Source organism: Furipterus horrens, unplaced genomic scaffold (genome assembly GCF_987537825.1).
Source record: "Furipterus horrens unplaced genomic scaffold, mFurHor1.1.pri manual_scaffold_3, whole genome shotgun sequence".
Taxonomy (NCBI): Eukaryota; Metazoa; Chordata; class Mammalia; order Chiroptera; family Furipteridae; genus Furipterus; species Furipterus horrens.
Window position 1 is genome coordinate 150,778,117 of NW_028327173.1, and position 21,102 is coordinate 150,799,218.

General features: G+C 40.2%; 1 protein-coding gene across 1 annotated transcript in view; it reads right to left on the reverse strand.

Moving 5' to 3' along the window:
• The window catches only part of SPG11 (SPG11 vesicle trafficking associated, spatacsin), an 87,988-nt gene that overhangs the window by 13,353 nt on the left and 53,533 nt on the right, over window positions 1-21,102 (reverse strand). The window contains exons 22-30 of the mRNA XM_090270529.1: window positions 20,229-20,434; window positions 19,858-19,966; window positions 18,601-18,760; window positions 16,964-17,236; window positions 15,850-16,050; window positions 14,775-14,882; window positions 4,471-4,633; window positions 2,386-2,600; window positions 1,182-1,935 (exon numbers count right to left, since the gene is read on the reverse strand). Of these exons, the coding sequence (XP_090126655.1) occupies window positions 1,182-1,935; window positions 2,386-2,600; window positions 4,471-4,633; window positions 14,775-14,882; window positions 15,850-16,050; window positions 16,964-17,236; window positions 18,601-18,760; window positions 19,858-19,966; window positions 20,229-20,434 (2,189 nt within the window). The remainder of the gene's footprint in view (window positions 1-1,181; window positions 1,936-2,385; window positions 2,601-4,470; window positions 4,634-14,774; window positions 14,883-15,849; window positions 16,051-16,963; window positions 17,237-18,600; window positions 18,761-19,857; window positions 19,967-20,228; window positions 20,435-21,102) is intronic.

Genomic DNA, 21,102 nt, shown 5'->3' on the forward strand with positions numbered 1-21,102 from the left:
GTGACACGGTATCTGTCTCCTCCCGTGTTGAATCGACATCTTGCAATGACGCTGGAGTGTCCTCTCCAGTGAAGCTGAAGCTACAGAGCCTGGGCAGGGTGATATGGAGGGTCTGCTGTTGCCCATGCATCAGACCCCCCCTCTCTTCGCAGCTGAAGGATTCAAGGGAAAGACGGAGTCAATACAGCTTGGCTTCAGGTGCGCCGCAGGAGTTGCCGGTGTTGACTACAACGTCAAACCGCCTTAGGGACTCCGGCTCTGGATTTTCTGTCGGGGTTTACTCCCTTAGCCTTTCCCCTGAAGAGGTATGCCGCAAGGCAGCGGAGGTTTTTTGGAGTCAGAGTTTTCCAGTAATATATCAAAAAGAATAATGTACCATAACCAAGTGGGGTTTTTCCTGGGAATGCAAAGCTGGTTGAGTATTAAAAAATCAATTAATATAATCTACCATATTACCATAGAAGAAAAAACACATGATCACATCAATGGATGCAGTAAAAAACACGACAAGATTCAACAGTGATTCAAAACTCTCAGCAAACTAGGAATAGAAGGGAACATATTCAACATAACAAAGCCTATCTTCAAAACACCTACAGCTAATATCATACTTAAAAATGAAAAACTGGATAATATTTCTCTAATATCAGTAACAAAGCAAGGATGTCCACTCTGACCATTTCTATCCAACACTGTACTGAAAGTTCTGGCCAGTGCAATAAAGCAAGAAAAAGATATAAAAGGCATACAGTTTGGAAAGGAAGAAATAACACTATCTCTATTCATAACATGATTGTCTCTGTAGAAAATCCCAAGGAATCTACAAGTAAACCCCTAGGATAAGTGAGTTTAGCAAGGATACAAAGTTAACAAAAGTCAATCATATTTCTATATACTATCAATGTACAATTGCAACCATGACTATTATTTATATAGAAAACATTTTAATGAACTAGTTTTAAGTCAGATGGATTCTCTCTAATTTTGATACACAGCTAGTTAAAAGACAAGGTGTTTCTACTTCACTGGCAAGTTAATTGCCTAGTTTATGGATTACCTGGGAAAGAGCTGCTAACCTCTTCACTTAGTGTAAATATTATGTCAAAAGGGACCCTTATCTACCTGGAAAGGGTGCCAACACACTGTTGAGGACTCAGGGCAGTTTGATCTCCTTTACTTACTGCTTGGGACTTTCCTTAGAGGAACACGAGATCCGTTTTCTTCCTCCAGCAGCTCAGCACTTTGTAGGAGAGCATGGATCTCTGGATGTAGGTCATCCACGCTAGCTTCCCCTGAAGCCAGTGCTCTGCAGTGCAATACCAAGGCAATATCTTGGTTATAGAAATGAAAATACCGGCATACTCTGCTTGCTTCATGCACACAGCCATCATCCAGTAGGTGCCCAATCAAAAAGTTTAGTGACTCCTGCTCTTTCCCACCTAGTGTGTTCTTACAAGTCTCTTTGGATGGAAGACCATTAAGTTCTAAGTATTTTGATGTGTTCAGAGCAGCCAATTTGGAGAATGAAAACTCACTGGCTAAGTTATCAAAGGAAAGTTCACCACTAGTTGACATATGTTGAGAAAATCTGGACTCTATTTCCTCCTGGTTTCCTCTGAGGGTGTGCTGGGTGATACGGCAGAGCCAGATCTGCTTCTCCAGCTCCTCCAGCTTCTCCACAGGCACCAGGTCCCCCTGAGCAAGCCAATGTCCTGCCAGGGTGAGCAGCAGATGGTGTTCTTCAGTGCTGCTCTGTCCCTCCTCATATGGGTACTCACATGCCACATGGGCCTGGGCTGAGAAAAAGGAAGATGCTGCTCTGCTTGAAATGGAATTTTTCTTAAAATTCTCATGACATTTTTTCCAGAAGTCAATTCTTGCTTGTTTCAGGGACCACTGGTCAATGTGTTTTAAGGTTTGCATTTCCTGTGTTATCTGTAAAATTTAATGAAGTGAATCTTAGCTTTTCCTAGATAAGGAAGTAAAATAAATGCTACTGCACCCTAACTATACCACACTTTTAAAAACCAAGTCAGAGACACATGGGACTTGGCTACAGATGATCCTGGGTATTCGATCTGGAATGTTAAGGTATGGAAAATAATTCTAAATTTATCTAATTGAATAGGGTTCAAGGAGAAGCCACCTTATATTTTATTTTATTCAAAGAAATATAGTTGTAGCATATCATGGAAGCTAACCTTACATTTAAAGCATACATTCTTCGATAATGGGAATCCAAGGCTCATCCATTTCTGAAACTAATGTGTGTCCAAAGTAAAAAAAAAAATCCTCATCTCCTATAAATTACATAGCTCATTTGTGTCTATTTAATGCTGGTTCAAAAAGCTAAGATTTTAAATAACTTAAAAGACTTAATGTTACCTCTTCAATTACCAGGTTGTCCACAGGTAACTCAGCTAACTCTGCTACCCTCCTGGCTGAAGCAAACTGTCCATCTGTCTCCAGTTTTTCCAAAATAGATCTACATTCATGCTGAAAATTCTCAAGGCTATAACTGGTAATAATTACATGATTAATGGCTATGGATGTATCCTTCAAAATTTGGCTAAGGACACACAGCTTCTTTACATCTGGACCTGTGCCAAAGAGAAGAGAATATAAACATTTCATCAGTAAAATGCCACTATGATAGGGAAACAATAAAAAATAAAAATTTTTAAATGCCATTATGGCATTTCAAGCGTAACTAAATATCAGGAGGGAAATATGTATATTTAACATAATAATGTGGTTAAAGGAAAAACAAAAACCTCTTTTTTTACTCTAGTTGAAGAGCAGAGGAAGCAATAGGCAGCTCCTTTATATTAAGGACTGTTAGAGGTTGGCACAAGGACTCAATCCACACATCGGGCTCTACACACAGGTCAGGGGTTGGTGGTCTACTACATGGTAGCAACTCAACAATCTTGAAAAGATTTGGCCATTCATTTAGGTTAGTCTCATCTCTTTCTAGAATCTTCTCCTACCTTGAATAAATTTGTTTTCATGATTGTTCACTTGTTCATTCAGTAGGGGTGTCATGTGGATTAAGACACAGAATTAGGAGGGCAGTTGAAACTGAAGCTGGCCAACAGCCAAAGCTCTAATGTAGCACATTGTATTCAGAATGGAGCATCATTTGTGCCTCTAGATAGCTATTTACTTAACGCAGTAAGACCCAGCTGAGCTCTTCCTGGTCCCTGGAAAATTCTTTAGTAACATTAGGAAATTCTCTGCCAGTAGCTTATGTGGCTGGGTTTGCTACCACTCCCAAATAGTCTGTGAGAAAACTATGTGTGCCCTCTCGTAAAGGAGGAGCCTAAAAAACATTCCATAAGAGCCTTCTCCCAGAGTCACCTGCTGGACTATGGTCTGATTTAGGTAGTTCCAGTGACAGCGAGACACCTTGCACAACCAACTTAGCATGTGAGCATGCTAAGGTCCCTTGCTGGCATCATATAAAACACAGGTTTAAAAAAATGTATTTCTTTTCTCCAAGCACATACATGGTACACATGCACACACACACACACATACACATACACACACACACAAATACTCCATAAAAATATAATTTAATTATATGAATAAAAGCATTATAGTAATGTTAACAAGCTAGATGATCCTTGTAATTTTTCAAAGAACAGAGTAACTGACAAGAAAACAGGAAATTCATTTCCGAAAAAAATTAAAATCACTAAAAATCAACGAAAACACTGATATGTTAAGAGAATCTACTCTTTGGCCCACGTAGTTATCTTCTATACCCTACATGCAGGAAGTAGCCCTCTCTTCTTCCAGTCGCTGGCCTCACAGCCTGCAGCAGCGGCACTGAGCCCAGCACTCTCTTGTGTGCTGTACAAATCTGAGCTCTCCAGCTGAACATGTGTGAGTCTAAATGTGATAAAATAACCCTAGTAGTGAAAATGTCAGACTTTAGTGTCAAAGAATAACATTATCATTCAACAAGAAATTATCAAACAAGTCGAAAAGAGGGTAAGGCAATATTGGTTTCATTCAATAAGCAACAGCTTAGAGACTGCCAATGTCTGGAAATAACTGCAAAAAATAAGCACCATTTGTCTCTGAAACCTTCAAAATGACTTACACATTCCTGAAACAAATCTGTGACCCTGAGCATTGATGACATGTTAAGGTTACTTGACAGAGAAAAGAACGATAGTGACAGGATAATGTAGAGGCTAGCCAGGGGGTAAATGTGGCTATTTGACAGCTGCTTAGAATGAGTAGACAGTTCTATTATCTATGTGATATCCTATTGTGCTATGTTTTAAATGCTTTAACCATGACTGAAGTTTCACAACCTTTTCTTCAAACCCTGTTATGGACTGTAAATGTAATGTCATCCACTGTATGCATTTTAATTTCCTGAATGCCCTTCTAAAATATTTTCAAGATTAAGAAAACTACTTCTTAACAGCAACCTGAATATAAGGATTTTCTTACCATCAGAGAAGAGATGCTCTATTCCAACAAACAGCTGTAAAAGCTTCCCCAGCTCATACTGGGTCCTACACTGCTGCAGCATAAGCTTCAAAAGAAAACACACCTGCTCCTTCAGCCAAGGAACAGGGATGACAGCGTGAACCTTTATGGCTGCTGTTTCAAGCTATGAAAAAAAAAAGAGAGAGAGATGGTCAGGAAAAGTGGTTTCACAGGAACAACAAATCAAAACCTCCAAATGTGGGAATATATAAGAAAACCAAGGTGCTATCAAAAGTCACTGCCTATCACAAAAGGGGGTGCTTCAAGCCCTTTCTATGGCAGGAATCAGTAGAGTGGCTCAGAAGGGTGGCAAAAGTAAGCCCTGCTTGGCAGCTGAGTAGTTTTTCTCTTTGTGAGCCATTGCAGTGTAAAGAGCTGTGTGTGTGAAAGTCAAAGATGGGAAAGAGACCTAAGACTACTTTGGAGTGAACTGATGCAAATACCTCCAGTTACTGTTTTACCAAACAGCCCTGTGAGTTGCTGTAAAATTAACGAGACATGTTTCACTTAAGAGCTTTTTCAGAGGATATAGGCCTGCCCTTGAGTCTAGATTTGAAATTCACCTGAAGGAAGACCTCTTAGAAAGACTTGCTTAACACTGCTGAGCTGGTTCTACTAGTTAGCTTGTAGTTTATAATATTGCTAGAGAAGGCTCTCACCTAAGAAATCTGGATTTATGTCATTTCAATGAAATGCTAAAAAATAGTAATAGGAAAATGACCCCAAGTAACAGGCCTCATTAGTTTGAATCAGACCATGATTTCTTAGTCTTGATTTACTGGTTTACCTACCTCTGTTGTTCTAAAAAGAAGGATTATAGCAGGCAGATGATGGAACTGGTTAAAGGAAAAAGAAAAAATGAAAATAAAAAGTTGAGGCAAGAATGGAGCAGTTGCCTTCTGTCCCTCTGCAGAAGGCTGCAGCAGGAGCAGTCAGGCAAGAATAAGAAGAGACCTGGGACTACCTACACATAAAATTCAAACTGATGAGCTAAACTTCATTAAAATTAAAAACTTCTGCTCTTAAAAAGGCAATGTCAAGAGAATTAGAAGACAAGCCACAGACTGGGAGAAAATATTGCAAAAGACACATCTGAAAAAGGACTTTTATCCAAAATACACGAAGAACTCTTTGAACAATAAGAAAACAAACAACCCTATTAAAAAATGGATCAAAGATCTTGACAGGCATCTCACCAAAGAAGATATTCAGATGGCAAATAAACATATGAAAAGATGCTCAACATCATATGTCCTCAGGGAAATGCATATTAAAACAGCAATGACCCCTGGCTGGTGTGGCTCAGTAAGATGGAGCGTCATCCCTTAACTGAAAGGTTGCAGGTTTGATTCCCAGTCAGGGCACATACCTAGAGGTTGCAGGTTTAATCCCAGGTCAGGGCACCTATGATCCCCAATCCAGGTGCATATGGGAGGCAACCAATCAATGTTTCTCTCTCACATCAATATTTCTCTCTCTCCCTTCCTCTCTAAAAGTAATGAAAAAATATCCTCGGGTGAGGATAAAAACAAACAAACAAACAAACAAAAAATAGCAATGGCATATCACAACATATCTATTAGAATGGCCAAAATCTGAAACACCAACAATACCAAAGGCTGGCAAGAATATGGAGACACAGGAACTCTCATTCATTGTTGGTGGAAGTGCAAAATGGTACAGCCTCTTTGGAAGATAGTTTGGTGGCGTCTTATGAAAAAAAAAACCTACTCTTGTACCATAAGATCCAGCAGTCACACTCCTTGGTATTTACCCAAAGGAGTTGAAAACTTACATCCACACAAAATCCTGTACATGATGTTTAGAGCAGCTTTATTCAAAATTGTGAAAATTTGGAAGCAACCAAGATGCCTTTCAGTAGGTGAATGCAGACACTGTGGTACATCCAGAAAGTGTAACATTATTTGTCATTAAAAAGAAAAGACATGGAGGAAACTTAAGTGCACATCACTAAGAGAAAGAAGCCAATTTGAAAAGTCCACATTTTATATGATTCCAATTATAGCACATTCTGGAAAAGGCAAAACTATGGAGATAGTAAAAATATCAGCCCCGGCTGGTGCGGCTCAATGGATTGAGCACTGGCCTGAGAACTGAAGGGTCACCCCTTTGATTCCCAGTCAGGGCACATGCCTGGCTTGCGGGCCAGGTCCCCAGTTGGGGGCATGCAAGAGGCAAGCAATCTATATTTCTCTCCCACATCGATGTTTCTCTTCCTCTCTTTCTCCCTTCCTTCCCCTCTCTCTAAAAGTAAATAAATAAAATCTTAAAAAAAAAGAACCAGTGAAAAAAAGTCAGTGGTTGCCAGGGGCTGGGAACAAGGGGGGATGAATAGGTAGAACACAGAGGATTTCTAGGGCATGAAAAATACTCTGTATAATAGTATAATGATGGAGATATGTCATTATACACTTGTCCAAATGTAGACCCAAAGAATGTACACCAAGAGTGAAGCATAAACTATGGACTTTGGGTGATTATGATATGTCAATGAAGGTTCAGCTTGGTAACAAAAGGACCATTCTGGTAAGTGCTACTGATAATGGGAGTACAAAAGAAATCTCTGTGCTTGCCTGTCAATTTTGTGAATTAAAATTGCTATAAAAAATAATTCCTTAAAAATGGGGTGGAGAAGATGGCAGAATAGAAAGCACAGGGAATCTCTCTCCACATCTAGATAACAATTACACTGGCAGAATCTGTCCAATGCAACTATTTTGGAACTCCAGTTTGTTATGACTTGCAACTTCCAGAGAAAGACTTGGGCGATAAATTGCAATAATTATAGTCAACTTCAATCCTTAGCACAGAAGCATTTACCCATCCCCCAACCCTAGTCACATGGTTGGCAACTGTGCACCTGTTCTTGAAGCAGTTGCACACAGCTTGCGGAGTGTGTGGGGGGTGGGGGGAGACCTTGTCTTCCAAATATTATAATTTGTACTCTTTTTGCTGATTGCTGCTTCGAACTACAGAGGTGCAAAAAGGTGAGAAGCCATTTTTGTTTCACCTCCCCCACTATTGCAAGCCCTGCCCCCTCCAGCTTAAATGACTTCCAGGGGATTTAAAGGGCTGGCACCCTTTATTTCCCCCCTTCATTTTTCTTTTTCCTCTTTCAGGACCCAGATATTAAAAACAAGGACATTTGAAAACAACTACATATACAAGGAAAATTAGAAAGTGACTGTGTATGCCCAAGAAAAGGCTCAGAAAAGCCCTGAGAACTTAAATTTACACCTCAGATTGATCATTGGCAGAGACAGCCTGTGATAAAAATGAACAAACAAAAACAGTAACAAAACATAACAAACACTGCGGAAGGGGTGTAATCTGATTTTCAGAGTAAGCATATTACTAGATTTAAATGTCCTAAGGCATACAGAGGAACAAGAAAGTGGGAGGTAGAAGGGGGTAAAGGGGGGAGAAATGGTAGTGGAATGAAAATTGACTTAGCATGCTGAACACACACTACAATATACAGATGTATAATAGAATTGTATACCTGAAACATATACAATTTTATTAACCAACGTCACTCTAAAAATATCAATTTAAAAAAGGAAACAGCCCTGGCTGGGTAACGCAGTGGGTTGCAGTGTTGTCCTGTACACCAAAACGTAGCAGGTTTGATTCCTAGTCAGGGCACATATTTAGGATTCCAGATTAGGGTGTGAACGGGAGGCGACTGATTGATGTTTCTCTCTCACACTGATGTTCCTACCCACCCCCACCCCCCCACCCCCGCTTCCTCTCTCTCTAAAATCAATAAACATACCCTCAGGTGAGGATTTGGGAAGAGAAAGGAAGGGAAGGGAGGGGATGGGAGAGAAGGGAGGGGAAGGAAGAAACAGGAAATATAGCCTAGCCAAAGGGAAAAAAAAAATCAATCAATCAACAGAAACTGTCTCCAAAAAGGACCTTATGGTAGATATACTAGACAAAACTTCAAAACAACTATTTTAAAGATGCTCAAAGAACTAAGCAAGATTTGGAGAAAGTAAAGAAAATTATGTCTGAACAAAATGGAAATATCAGTAAAAAGACAGAAAACCTAAAAAAGAAATTCTGAAGCTAAAAAGTACAAAAACTAAAATGAAAAAGTCACTAGAGGGATTCAAAGGCAGATTTTAGCAGGCAGAAGAAAAAACTGACAAACTTTAAGATAGGACAATGGAAGTTATTGAGTCAAAGGAAGACAAAAAGTAAACAGAGCCTAAGGGACACATGGGACATCACGAAGAGGACCAAATACATATCATGGGAGTCATAGGAGAAGAGAGAAGGATAGAGAAAATATTTGAATAAATAAGGCTGGAAACTTCCCAAACTTGATGAAAAATGTGAATATAAACCCCATTTAAGATGAACTCAAAGATACCCACAGAGACACACATTATACCCAAACTTTCAAAAGACAAAGAAAGAATCTTGAATGCAATGAGAAATGACTAATCGCATACAATAGATCTTCAATAACATTATCAACAGATTTCCCCAGAAAATTTGGAGGCCAGAAGACAATGGGCCAACATATTTAAGCTCAAATAAAAAAACCTGTCAACCAAGAACCCTCTATCTAGCAAAACTGTTTTTCTAAAGTGAGGGAAGTCCTGACTGGTGTGGCTCAGTGGTTTGGGCATCTTCCCGCAAAATGAAATGTCACTGGTTTGACTCCAGGTCATAGCACATGCCCAGATTTTGGACCAGGGCCCCGCGGGGGGGGGGGGGGGGGCGGCAGGGGAGAGCATGTGAGAAGCAACCAATCGATGTTTCTCTGTTTCTCTCCCCTCCTTCTCCCTCCCCCAACCTTTCTAAAAATAAATTTAAAAAATCTTATTTTTTTAAGTGAGGGAGATATTAAGACATTCTGATGTAGATAAATACTAAGGGAGTTACTGACCACTAGACCTACTCAGCCAGAAATACTCAAGGTATCCTGCAAGGTACAATGGAAGAACACTAGACAGTACCTTGAAGCTGTATGGAAAATTAAAAGTTCAATAAAGATAAATACACCAGCAATTATAAAAGTCAGTATTTTTGTTTTTTATATGATTTAAGAGATTAATACATTTAAAGAAGAACAAATATTAGTATAAAAGCTAGTATTACTATAACTTTGGTTTGTAATACCAAATCTTGTTTTCTTCATAATTTAAGAGACTAATGCATTGAGGCCCTGGCCAGGTAACTCAGTTGGTTAGAATGTCGTCCTGGTATGCCAAGGTTGCAGGCTCAATCTCTGGTCAGGGAACATATAAGAAGCAACCAATGGAACACTTCCGGCCAAGATGGAGGCCTAGACAGACACACTGCGTCTCCCTCCACAGCTAAGAAAGAATACCACTACCTCAAAACCAGAGACAACCAGAAGTTCCAGAAAATCGAGCTGCATGGAAGTTCAACAAACAAAGATATAAAGAAGAAATACTCATCCAGACAGGTAGGAGGGGCGGAGCTGGGGCGGAAAGGACATGGTGTGATGGCTGCAGCAGTGGCGACAGCAGCAGCAGGTTGACAGAATGTGCAGTCAAACATTTAAAAAAGTTGAGAGGGACACCTAGGGAGCACTCCCAGCACCAGACCCGACCACCTAGCTAACAGTTCCAGTGCCAGGGACAACAAAGCCTCATTGCTTCTGACTGTACAAAACAATGGGGGTTGGGGCGGAGGCGGAAACTGATGGTCTCACAGCAGAATCCACTTGTTTAAAAGGCCCCCACTGTCCTAGAACGTCCTCAGACCCACCCACTCTGGGAACAATGGCCAGGACAACAGCTAGAGAGATGCCAGGCCCATATGGAAGTGGGAGAAGTGCCTAGAAAAGGGGCGAGTGCTGAGCAAGCGACATTGTTCCCTCTCAGACCCCTCTCTCACACACAGCGCTACAACGTGGTGAAACTAGTCACCCTGTACTGACAAATACCTAAGACTCCGCCACTTACAACGTAACAGGAGCAACAGCTCTGCCTAAAACACAGAGGCAAACAAACACAGGAGCCTGTCAGAATGAGGATACAGGGAAGTATGACACAAAAGAGGGAACAGATCAAGGTTCTAGTGGGGGAACTAAGCAAGGAGGAGATAGCCAACTAACAGATGAGAAGATAGCCAATCTAACAGATGCCGAGTTCAAAACACTGGTGATAAAGATGCTCACACACTTGACAGATGTACTTAAGTATGGAAAATACATAAGGGAAGAAGTCAACGCTATGCTAAAAGAAATGAAGGAAAATCCACACAAAACCAATGGTGAAGAAAAGGAAACCAGGGTTCAAATCAATGATTTGGAATATAAGGAAGAAAAAAATGAGGAAACAAGAATTTAAAAAAATAAGGAGAGGCTTTGGAACTTCTGGGACAACTTTAAATGTGCCAACATCTGAATCATAGTGGTGCCAGAAGGAGAAGAGGAAGAGCAAGAAATCGAAGCTTATTTGAAAAAATAATGAAGAAAAATTTCCCAAATTTGGCAAAGGAAATAGACATACAAGTCTAGGAATCACAGAGTCCCAAACAAGCTAGATCCAAAGAAGACCACACCAGGACACATCATAATTAAAATGCCGAAAGTGAAAGATAAAGAGAGAATCTTAAAAACAGCAAGAGAAAAGCAGAGAGTTACCTACAAAGGGATGCCTATAAGACTCTCAGCTGATTTCTCAAAGGAAACTTTGCAGGCAAGAAGGGACTGGCAGGAAGTATTCAATATGATGAAAAGCAAGGACCTACAACCAAGACTACTCTATCCAGCAAAGCTATCATTTAGAATGGAAGGGCAGATGAAGTGCTTCCCAGACAAGGTAAAGCTAAAGGAATTCATCATCACCAAGCCATTACTATATGAAATGTTAAAGGGACTTATTTAAGAAAAAGAAGATCAAAACTATGAACATTAAAATGACAACAAATTCACAACTATCAACAACTGTATTAAGAAATAAAAACAAAAACAAACTAAGCAGACAACCAGAATAGGAACAGAATCATAGGTGTGGGGATCATTTGCAGGGTTATCAGCTGGGAGGGGGAAGGGGAGAAATGGGGAAATGGTGCAGGGACTAAGAAGCATAACTGGTTGGTACAAAATAGACAGGGCGAAGTTAAGAATAATATAGGAAAGGAACTAATATGCACGACCCATGGACATGAACTAAGTGGGGGTGGGACTGCTGGAGGGAAGGGGTACAGGGCAGAGGGGAGCAAAGAGAAATAAAATTGGGACTACTGTAACAACATCATCAATAAAGTATACTTAAAAAAAAAAAAAGAAACGAACACAGGACCCTGTCAAGATGAGGAGACAATTTCTAGCCAAGATGGAGGCCTAAACTGACACACGCCGTCTCCCTCCACAACTAAGAAGGTATACAACTACCGCAAAACCAGAAATAACTGGAAGTTCCAGAAAATAAATGGAAGTCCAACGTATGAAGTTATAAAGAAGTGGTGCTCGTCCGGACGGGTAGGAGGGGTGAAGCCGGGGCAGAGAGGTCAAACTGTGCTGGTGGTGGCAGCTGCGGCGACGGTGGTGGGATGGCGGTAAGCACAGACACTTGTATTTAAGGGGAGGCGAGAAGCTCCTGGGGAGCACTCCTGGCTGCAGACCAGACCACCCGTCAGCTCGTGATTCCAACACTGAGGAAGGTAGACCCCCATTGCCTTGGACTGTGAGGGCCAGAGGGTGTGGGGACGGAGGAGGAGACTCCCGGTCTCTCAGTGGAGAGTGAATGGCAGGAATCCATCTTGGACCCCCGCCCCTACACAAAGCGCCACAGTGTGGTGAGATGGGTTGCCTGGTGTGACAAACGCACGGGGCTCTGCCCCCTACAGCACAGGCGGTGTGACAGCCCTGCCCAAGAAGCAAAGGTAAACAAAACTGTCAGGATGGCACAGATCATGCTAGAGATACCAGTCACGCAGCTCACCAGACAGCAAATATCTAACAAAGCAGCAGATAGGAAATCTGAGGCATAGTTCAGAGCTTTGGTTATACAAATGCTTACAGACCTAACAGCAGATCTTAAGACGGGGAAGGAATGAAGGCTAGTCCTGCTGAAATGAACAAAAACCCATACGAAACCAGTGGTGAGGGAAAGAAAACCAGGGATCAAATCAACAAATCAGAACATAGGGAAGGAACAGTCAACCAGTGCAGAAGAGGAAACGAAGAGTAAGGAAAATGAGGAGAGGCTCAGAAACCTATGGGACAGCTATAAGGAGACCAATATCCGAATCATAGGGTTGCCAGAAGGTGAAGAAGAAGAACTAGAAATTGAGAAGGTATGTGAAAAAATAATGAAGCAGAACTTCCCTAACTTGAGGAAGGAAATAGACTTACAGGTCCAGGAAGCACAGAGAGTTCCAAAAAAACTGGACCCTGGGAGAACCACACCAAGACACATTATAATCAAAATGTCAAAAATTAAGGATAAAGAGAGCAGCAAGAGAGAAGAAGAGAATTACTTACAAAGGGGTCCCAATAAGACTATCAGCTGATTTCTCAAAAGAAACTCTGCAGGCAAGAAGGGACTGGCAAGAAATATTCAAAGTAATGAAAAGCAAAAACCTACAGCCACGATTATTCTATCCAGCGAAGCTGTCATTCAGAATAGAAGGGCAGAGAAAGTGCTTCCAGGACAAAGGAAAATTGAAGGAGTTCATCAGATCCAAACCACTGTTATATGAAATGTTAAAGGGACTTGTTTAGGAGGAAGAGGATCAAAACTATAAACATTAAAATGAAAACTATCACAACCACCAACTACAGAAGCTAGGGAATCGAAACAAAGGCAAACTAAGTAGGCAACAAGAGTGGGAAAAGAATTATAGGTATGGGGAACATATTGGGGGGAGGTCAGCGGGGAGGGAGCAGGGGGGAAAGGGAGAGAGATGGTACAGGAACTAAGAAGCATAGTAGGAGTGAGTGGAGTAGACAGGAAGATGTTGAGAAGAACTATATGCACAACCAATGGGCATGGACTAAGGGGGGGGGCAACTGGAGGGAAGAGGGTCACTGGGTGGAGGGGAACAAAGGGAAAAGAAATTGGGACAAATGTAACAGCATAATCAATAAAGCATATTTTTTTAAAAAAAGACAACTACTATACAATTCTACTCGTATGAGGAACTTATAGTAGTCAAAATCATAAAGACAGAAAGCAGAGTGATGGCTACCAGGGCCTATGGATACGAGAGATAAGGAGTTATTGTTGAATGAGTATAGTTTCAGCTTTACAAGATGAAAAGAGTTATTATGGAGCTGGATGGTGGTGATGGTTGCACAATATTGTAAATGTATTTAATACCATTAACTGTACACTAAAAATGGCTAAGGTGGTAAATATTATGTGTATTTGACCACAATAAAAAGTAATAATATAAAAAGAAGAAAATACCTGCCAGTGTCCCAGCCATAGAGAATGATAGACCAAGGAAATTAATGTCCTTATTTTCTGTGATTTAGAAACCTCAGAAATATTTGAATAACTGGTTTTGTATTTTCAAATAATAAATAATCTTCATTATAGTTAAGACCAATGTGATTCAGAGCAAAAGCCTGTACTGAGGTTTCACTGTGATATATTTGTTGGGTAGAATCAGTAAGTAGTTTTGTCTCATTTATCATAGAGCTTTTTTGTGGTACACAAGGCGGAAGTGCCAAAGCCTCAAGGGGGACTAAGGCATATTTCTTTCCCTTTCATATAAATTCCTCTTTCTCCCCCCGTAGGGTTAATTATTGTAGCTCTATATGATAAAATGGCCTGAAACAAGCTTCTGATAAGTAAAGCCTGAAATTGACCACAAGGCTCAGTATTATTTGGACAGGGACCACTAGAAGTGTTGATTAAAAAAAAGATAACATCCTTCACACTCAACGCTGCTAGAGCTATCCTGGATTGGTAGAATGTGGCTCATGTATCACCATACTCCTCTCTAGCATAGATACCAGATACCATTAACTTTCTTCTCACTGAGCTTGGCTACATTATCAGGATGCTGATCAGAGTTCTTAGTACATTAGATGAAATCCCTGTCATCCCCAGCTCCTGAGGTGCTTATAAGCAAGGCCACTGCAACTCCTGCCCTGTTTCCCCATCACTGGAACAGTACCAATGATTTAGTTTGAATTATGCCACAGAACAGCTATTCACCTGCTGCCATATCCTGACTACTAGCAGACAACAGGCCACTCTCAGGAATTTCAGGTCAGTGAGAAAGAGCATATGATTCTAACTTACAGTTTCGAGGCTCTTCTGGAACTCCAGTAGTTTAGCTTCGGCTTCCTTATAATTCTTGAAGAACATACAGAGTTCATACATCTCCATCATCAATAGTAACGGAGAATCCTTTGAAGAGGAGGTTGAATGAAATTTAAAATTCTGAACTTAATACTATTTTCTCATGAATAATGACAATATAAGACAAGGTTAAAGTTAAAAGCATGCATGTTAAAAAGAAAGGAAGTTAAGTTTATATTTCTTTTTCCTTTTGGAAAAAGACACTGTCCAGGTATATCTTCCGATACTTGGTCCAACACACATGAGCAGGACATGTTCCACTAGATGGTGCTAGGAAATCTCTACATATTCTCCTGGATAAAGAAATCCACTGACCTGCCAACAACCTACTGCGACCCGTGCCATCAATCCATACAGTTCTATCACGTCAGTGGGAGCTTTTCAGTCAGAGGACAGGAGTGTGGGAATTAGAAAGCACAGATCTGAACTGTAAGTACACCACTTATTAAATACTTTACCCTGAGCATGTTACTTAAGTTCTGTAAGCCTTGGTTAATTACTCTGAAAATGAGGTTAAGGCCTCTTCATAATATCTTCATACATTATTATCTTTGCATAGGATTATTATGAGAATTGGCTAAAATAATGTATACAACGCACACTGCTAAATAAATGGTAGTTATTATAATTATTTGTTTTTGGCTAAAAAGATAAATCCAGGAATAGGAATAATTGAAAAAGTCAGTGTGGGATATTCTAAAGTAACCCTTTAAAAAAATTTTATTGATTTTTAGAGAGAGAGAGAGGAAGGAGGGAGAGAAAAAGACATTGTTGCTGTTGTTTTAAATTTATTTTTAAGTTGTTGTTCTATTATAGTTGTCCCGTTGAGACATCAGTTTTTGTTGTTACACTTATTTATGCATTCATCCACTGGTTGATTCTCATATGTGCCCTCACTAGGGATCAAACCCACAACCTTAGTGTATCAGGACAATGCTCTAACCAGCTGAACTACCCAGCCAGGGCTAAAGTAAACCGTTTAAACTCAGGAAAGAAATGAAGTGACTATCATTACCTTGAAGAAAAGTTGGAAACCTCTGATGAGAGTTTTGCTCTTCTGCCTTGTTAACAATGTTCTCCAGATGACAGAAAGGTCCTCAAGGTCCCAAGTACAGCCCTCCACAGAGCCCTGAATGTGTCCCATTGCTTCAGCTGCAACACTGTCCTCCACAGAAGTGATGATCCAAACACAGAGACAAGGAATAGCACTGGCATCCTACCATTGGATAAGAACTTTTCAAAATAAAATAACTGGTCTTGTATTACCTGATAAAGTTTCCAGCAAGGCGACAAGTAGCTAGTTCCTGTTCAGAACAAGTTACCTCATTAAATTGGTTATTAAGGCCTGAAAAGCCTTCAACCGTGAAAAAAACTTGATTGAACAACCAAGGGACTTTTACAAAACATCCTGTAGAGTATGGCAGGTCAAAAGGCCAGAGACTGAGAGGACATCTATGAAAGACAGGAAGCACTAAATACAAGAGAACACAACTGCCCTCAACTGCCCTCCACAGAACTGCTTACCAAGTCACTGTCTAAAGCAGCAGTTCTCAACCTGTGGGTCACGACCCCTTTGGGGGTCGAATGACCCTTTCACAGGGGTCGCCTAAGACCATTGGAAAACACATATATAATTACATATTGTTTTTGTGATTAATCACTATGCTTTAATTATGTTTAATTTGTAACAAAACACATCCTGCATATCAGATATTTACATTAACATTCATAACAGTAGCAAAATTACAGTTATGAAGTAGCAATGAAAATAATTTTATGGTTGGGGGTCACCACAACATGAGGAACTGTATTAAAGGGCCGCGGCATTAGGAAGGTTGAGAACCACTGGTCTAGAGTATCCTCCTAAAGGCAGTGGTGATGAGTCCACCAAAGCATCCTTCTCTGTGACTGCCAACCAGGAACCAAGGCTTTGACCCCAAGAGAGTGCACTAGATGGCCTGGATCCTAAGCTGGAGCAGCATAAAACATTGCAGTGGCCTTGGAAACACATGCTACAGCCTCAACATCATCATCCCCCAACATCCTCTCTGATTATCAGCCTCCCCTGTCCCTCTCCACCTTTTCTATTGCTCTCTGGGTCCTTAATGTAGGCTTCTCATGATCCTCACCTGGAGACATGAGGCTAGGACACTAAGAATAGGGGCCTGTTGTTTCACTGCTTTAGCCAGAAGCCAGCACCAGGAGTTTGGCTCCTCTGAGCACCGAAGCAGAATTTCAAAGAAATCAGTTATCTCTTCTTTGTGTCCCTGAAGTTCCTGGGGGGATGTGTTGCAGACTTGCTCACTGTCCATTCTGGAATTGGACACTGAGGGCAAGTTCTCAAAAGCCAGCCTTAAGTGGTCTTGAAGGACAGGGCTGAAATACTGGAGAAGAGATTTCACCTGGAAAATAGATGATTAAAACAGAAAACCACGTTTATTCTTATTTTATTTTTAAAGATTTTATTTATTTTTAGAGGGAGGGGAAGAGAGGAAGAATGAGAGGGAGAGAAACATCAATGTGAGGGAGTAACAGCAATCAGCTGCCTCTCACATGTGCCCTGATCAGGGACCGAACCCACAACCCAGGCATGTGTCCCGACCAAGTATCAAAATGGTGACCTCTCACTTTGCAGAACGATGTCCAACCAACTGAATCACACTGGTTAGGGCAAGTTTTTGTTTTTGTTTTTAATCTTTCAATTATAGTTGGCATTCAATATTATTTTATATTAGTTTCAGGTGTACGGCATAATGATTAGACATTACATAATTTACAAAGTGATCCCCTCCCATCTGGCACCACACAATTATTACAATATTGTTGACTATATTCTCTGTGCTGTACTTTATATCCCCATGGCTATTCTGTAACCACCAATTTGTACTTCTTAATCTCTTCACCTCCAATCTGGCAACCCTTAGTTTGTTCTATCTATGAGTCTGTTTTGTTTGTTTCTTTTGTTCTTTAGATTCACATATAAGTGAAATCATATGGTATTTATGTTTCTCTGTCTGGCTTATTTCACTTAGCATAATACCCTCTCTGTCCATCCATGTTGTCTCGTCGGCGGCGGCGGCGGCGGCAGCCGTCCGTCTCGAGAGACGATGGCGTAGCTTCTTGAGAGTCTATCTGCACCATGTTGTCTACAATGGTAAGATTTCATTCTCTTTTTACAGCTGAGTAAGATGTGCCACAACTTACTTACCAAGTTGTCTATTGATGAACACTTAGGCTGCAATGAACATAAGGGTATACATATCTTTCTGAATTAGTGTTTGGGATTTCTTCAGATAAATATTCATAAGTGGAATTGCTGGGTCATAAGGTAGTTCTTTAGTAATTTTTTGAGTAACCTCCATACTGTTTTCCACAGTGGCTGCACCAGTCTGCAATCCCACTAACAGTACATGAGGCAGATAACCAAGTTTCATTTTCAGCTGGAGTTGAAAATGTAAGAAAAAAGCATAGGCCAAATTGTTCATTTTCAACCTGAATTTTGTCAGAGGTGACCCTATAAGTTACAAAGTTGTTTGTTGCTTTTTAGTGAATTTCCATTTGCAATCTGGAGTCACAAAACTCCTTCATCTCTTTAGTACTAATGACTAGTCCTTCGCCTGATGCCAACCCACTGAATTTTTAGTAAAAACAATAGTATCATATCGAACAAAAGTGTATGTGTTCACAACAGAAAAAACATTATTTTTATCCTAAGAAGTATACCAATATCCTCTTCTTGAACAACTTGCATTAATCAGTGGCTTACCTCCTCTGGGTGGTAATTATGGAGCTGGCTGTGAATAATAAACTGTAACCAATCATTTGCTTTGGCACATTCTCTAAGGTAAGACGTGCTCAGTTTCATGTTGTGAAGCCTGCAGAACTGTACCACTAATGCCCAATGGCTGCTAGACTCGTTGGATAACCTGTCATCAGGGGTGGAGAGGTAGAGAAAAAAACTTGTAAAAATATTGCTTTAGTTCTAAACTGAAAATTAGTAAAAAATAAATAAATTTAACCACAGTATATCCTCTAAAAAGCTTCTCAGCAAATACCAAATATTTATTAGACTGCTTTGAGAAAAAAAAAAAGGACTCTTACCTACAATACATAATAGCTCTCTTAGCATGGTATTAGAATTCATTCATTTTGTAAACCAAGTATCTATCAAAATAGCTATGTACAATTTTTAGGAGAAGTGAGAAAATAGTCACTCAAGAAATTTGAGTGTTTAATTATCTTTCATGATTTACTTTAGAGAATCAGAACCCTAACAGGTGCCTAGACTTCCTCACTAAAGGGAAAGTACCTGCTCGTGCTAAAAGCAGGAAGCTGCTGCAAACAGAATCAGTGATAGGAGTTACAGAAGAATGTTGTGTTCCCAGGGTCTGGCATGGCTGGGTCAGCCCCAGGGGGATAGCACAGAGGAAAGACAGCAAGAATGTACAGTGTAGGGAAAAAGAGGGTTTACAGTTGTTTGTGTGGAAAATAATACAATAATTAATAAATAATACAAGAATAAACTGTTCCATGTATTCACAACTATAAACCTCCCTCTGCCACCTCCTGTATCAGGAGAGGGGCTTTTGTGGACAGATGGTTACTTCAACTTCCATTATCAACTGATGTATTAGCAAGAAAAGATTAAGGATATCAGAATTAAATTTTCTGATATCCATCCCACATCTTCTGAAATGATTTGAACATGTAACACCTAACAGACTTCCCTGACCATTAAGGTAGTGGGGGACACAAAGCTCCTCTCCATCTCTTGGAAACACCACCTTTTAAGAGGGAATCATTATTTTCACCCTCCTTTTACTGATGGTAAGATGCAATTAAAACCCATTATCCAAAAAAAAGAAAACTCCATTATCTGTTTATTAAGTATCTGCTATAGGCTGGATGAGTAAGAAGATAAGGGGGATTGGTGAAAAATCTGAGGTGTTGGAGGAAAGACTAGGCAAACACATTGGGACAATAAAGCTTGCTGGAAAAGAGGTTGGAATTGCAATTTACAGACCTTTTTATTTCCTGTTGCTGAATGCTGTTCCATATACCTTCTTCTAAGAGAATAAGCAATTCTTCTATGGCTGCCTTTTCACCCTCAGCCAGTTTAGACAGTTTTTCAGCTAGAAGAAATATAAACAACACATTGGGTAAGAGAAAAGGTAGGAACTGGGAATTTCTGTTTGAAGAGTGTGGTCCAGGGTCACTTCAGTATCCAATTAAAGAGTCCCAGAAAGTGAGTTAAAGAACAAACACTTCAGGAAAAGGATGAAATAGTCCTGAAGATCACTGTTTCCTCCCCAGTCACTCCCAAGTCAGTGCCTTAGACCTGTTTATCCCAGGTCCGCTAAACAAACCAAGCCACAGAAAGAAAAGGTGCTGTACCTAGAGACTCTCTGATAAAGCTGTACTGAGCATCGTCATTTGTGCACCTGTAGCTCAGAATTATATTGGCCACTCTCATGTCAACTCTGAGCTTGAGGCTTTCGAGGCCAAGCAATTCTAAGAAACAGACACAGGCAGCTCCTATTGAAGGTATGTGGAAGGAAGAGAGGCCTAAAACATAGGCTTCATTGCCCACTTGCTGGATCCTGAAAAAGAAAGGAAGCAAAATTGCATCAGCACATAAATACTGCATCTCATCAGGAGAAGCAGATGGAATCACATCAGTGACACATGGAGTGTCGGACACTCGTGATTTTTGACTTCCTCCCCCTTCCCTTTTTGCACCCCTTGCACACATTCATTTAGGTTCTTGGTAGCTTTTATCTGTCTTTTGGCTCCATAGGTCCTTCATTTCCTTATATTTACCTTCCCCTAAAACACCTACTCATAGTCCAAATTATTCTGTTTCCAATTTCACCCAGGGAACAGGGAGTAGACTTTCGAAAAGACTGCCAACTTGTGATCTTGTCAATTATATGTACACAAACTAGCAAGAAAATTAATGCCACTTAAAGTTAGACATCATAAAGCACATACATTTTAAAGGACTCATATGTACTTTTATATGCACAAAAAATTTTTGAGGAACGACACAAAAAATTAACCATGTTCATTTACTACGCAGAATGAAGATACTATGTAGACTGAGGGACTTTTACATTTCATTTTTCACCCTTCTGAGCTACTTAAATATTTTACCATAAATATACATTGCTTTGTTAATTATAAAAGAAACCAATAATTTCAGGGGAGGATGGGAGTAAAAGGGGGTTAAATGGTAATGGAAAAAATACAATAAAAAATAATAAAAAAC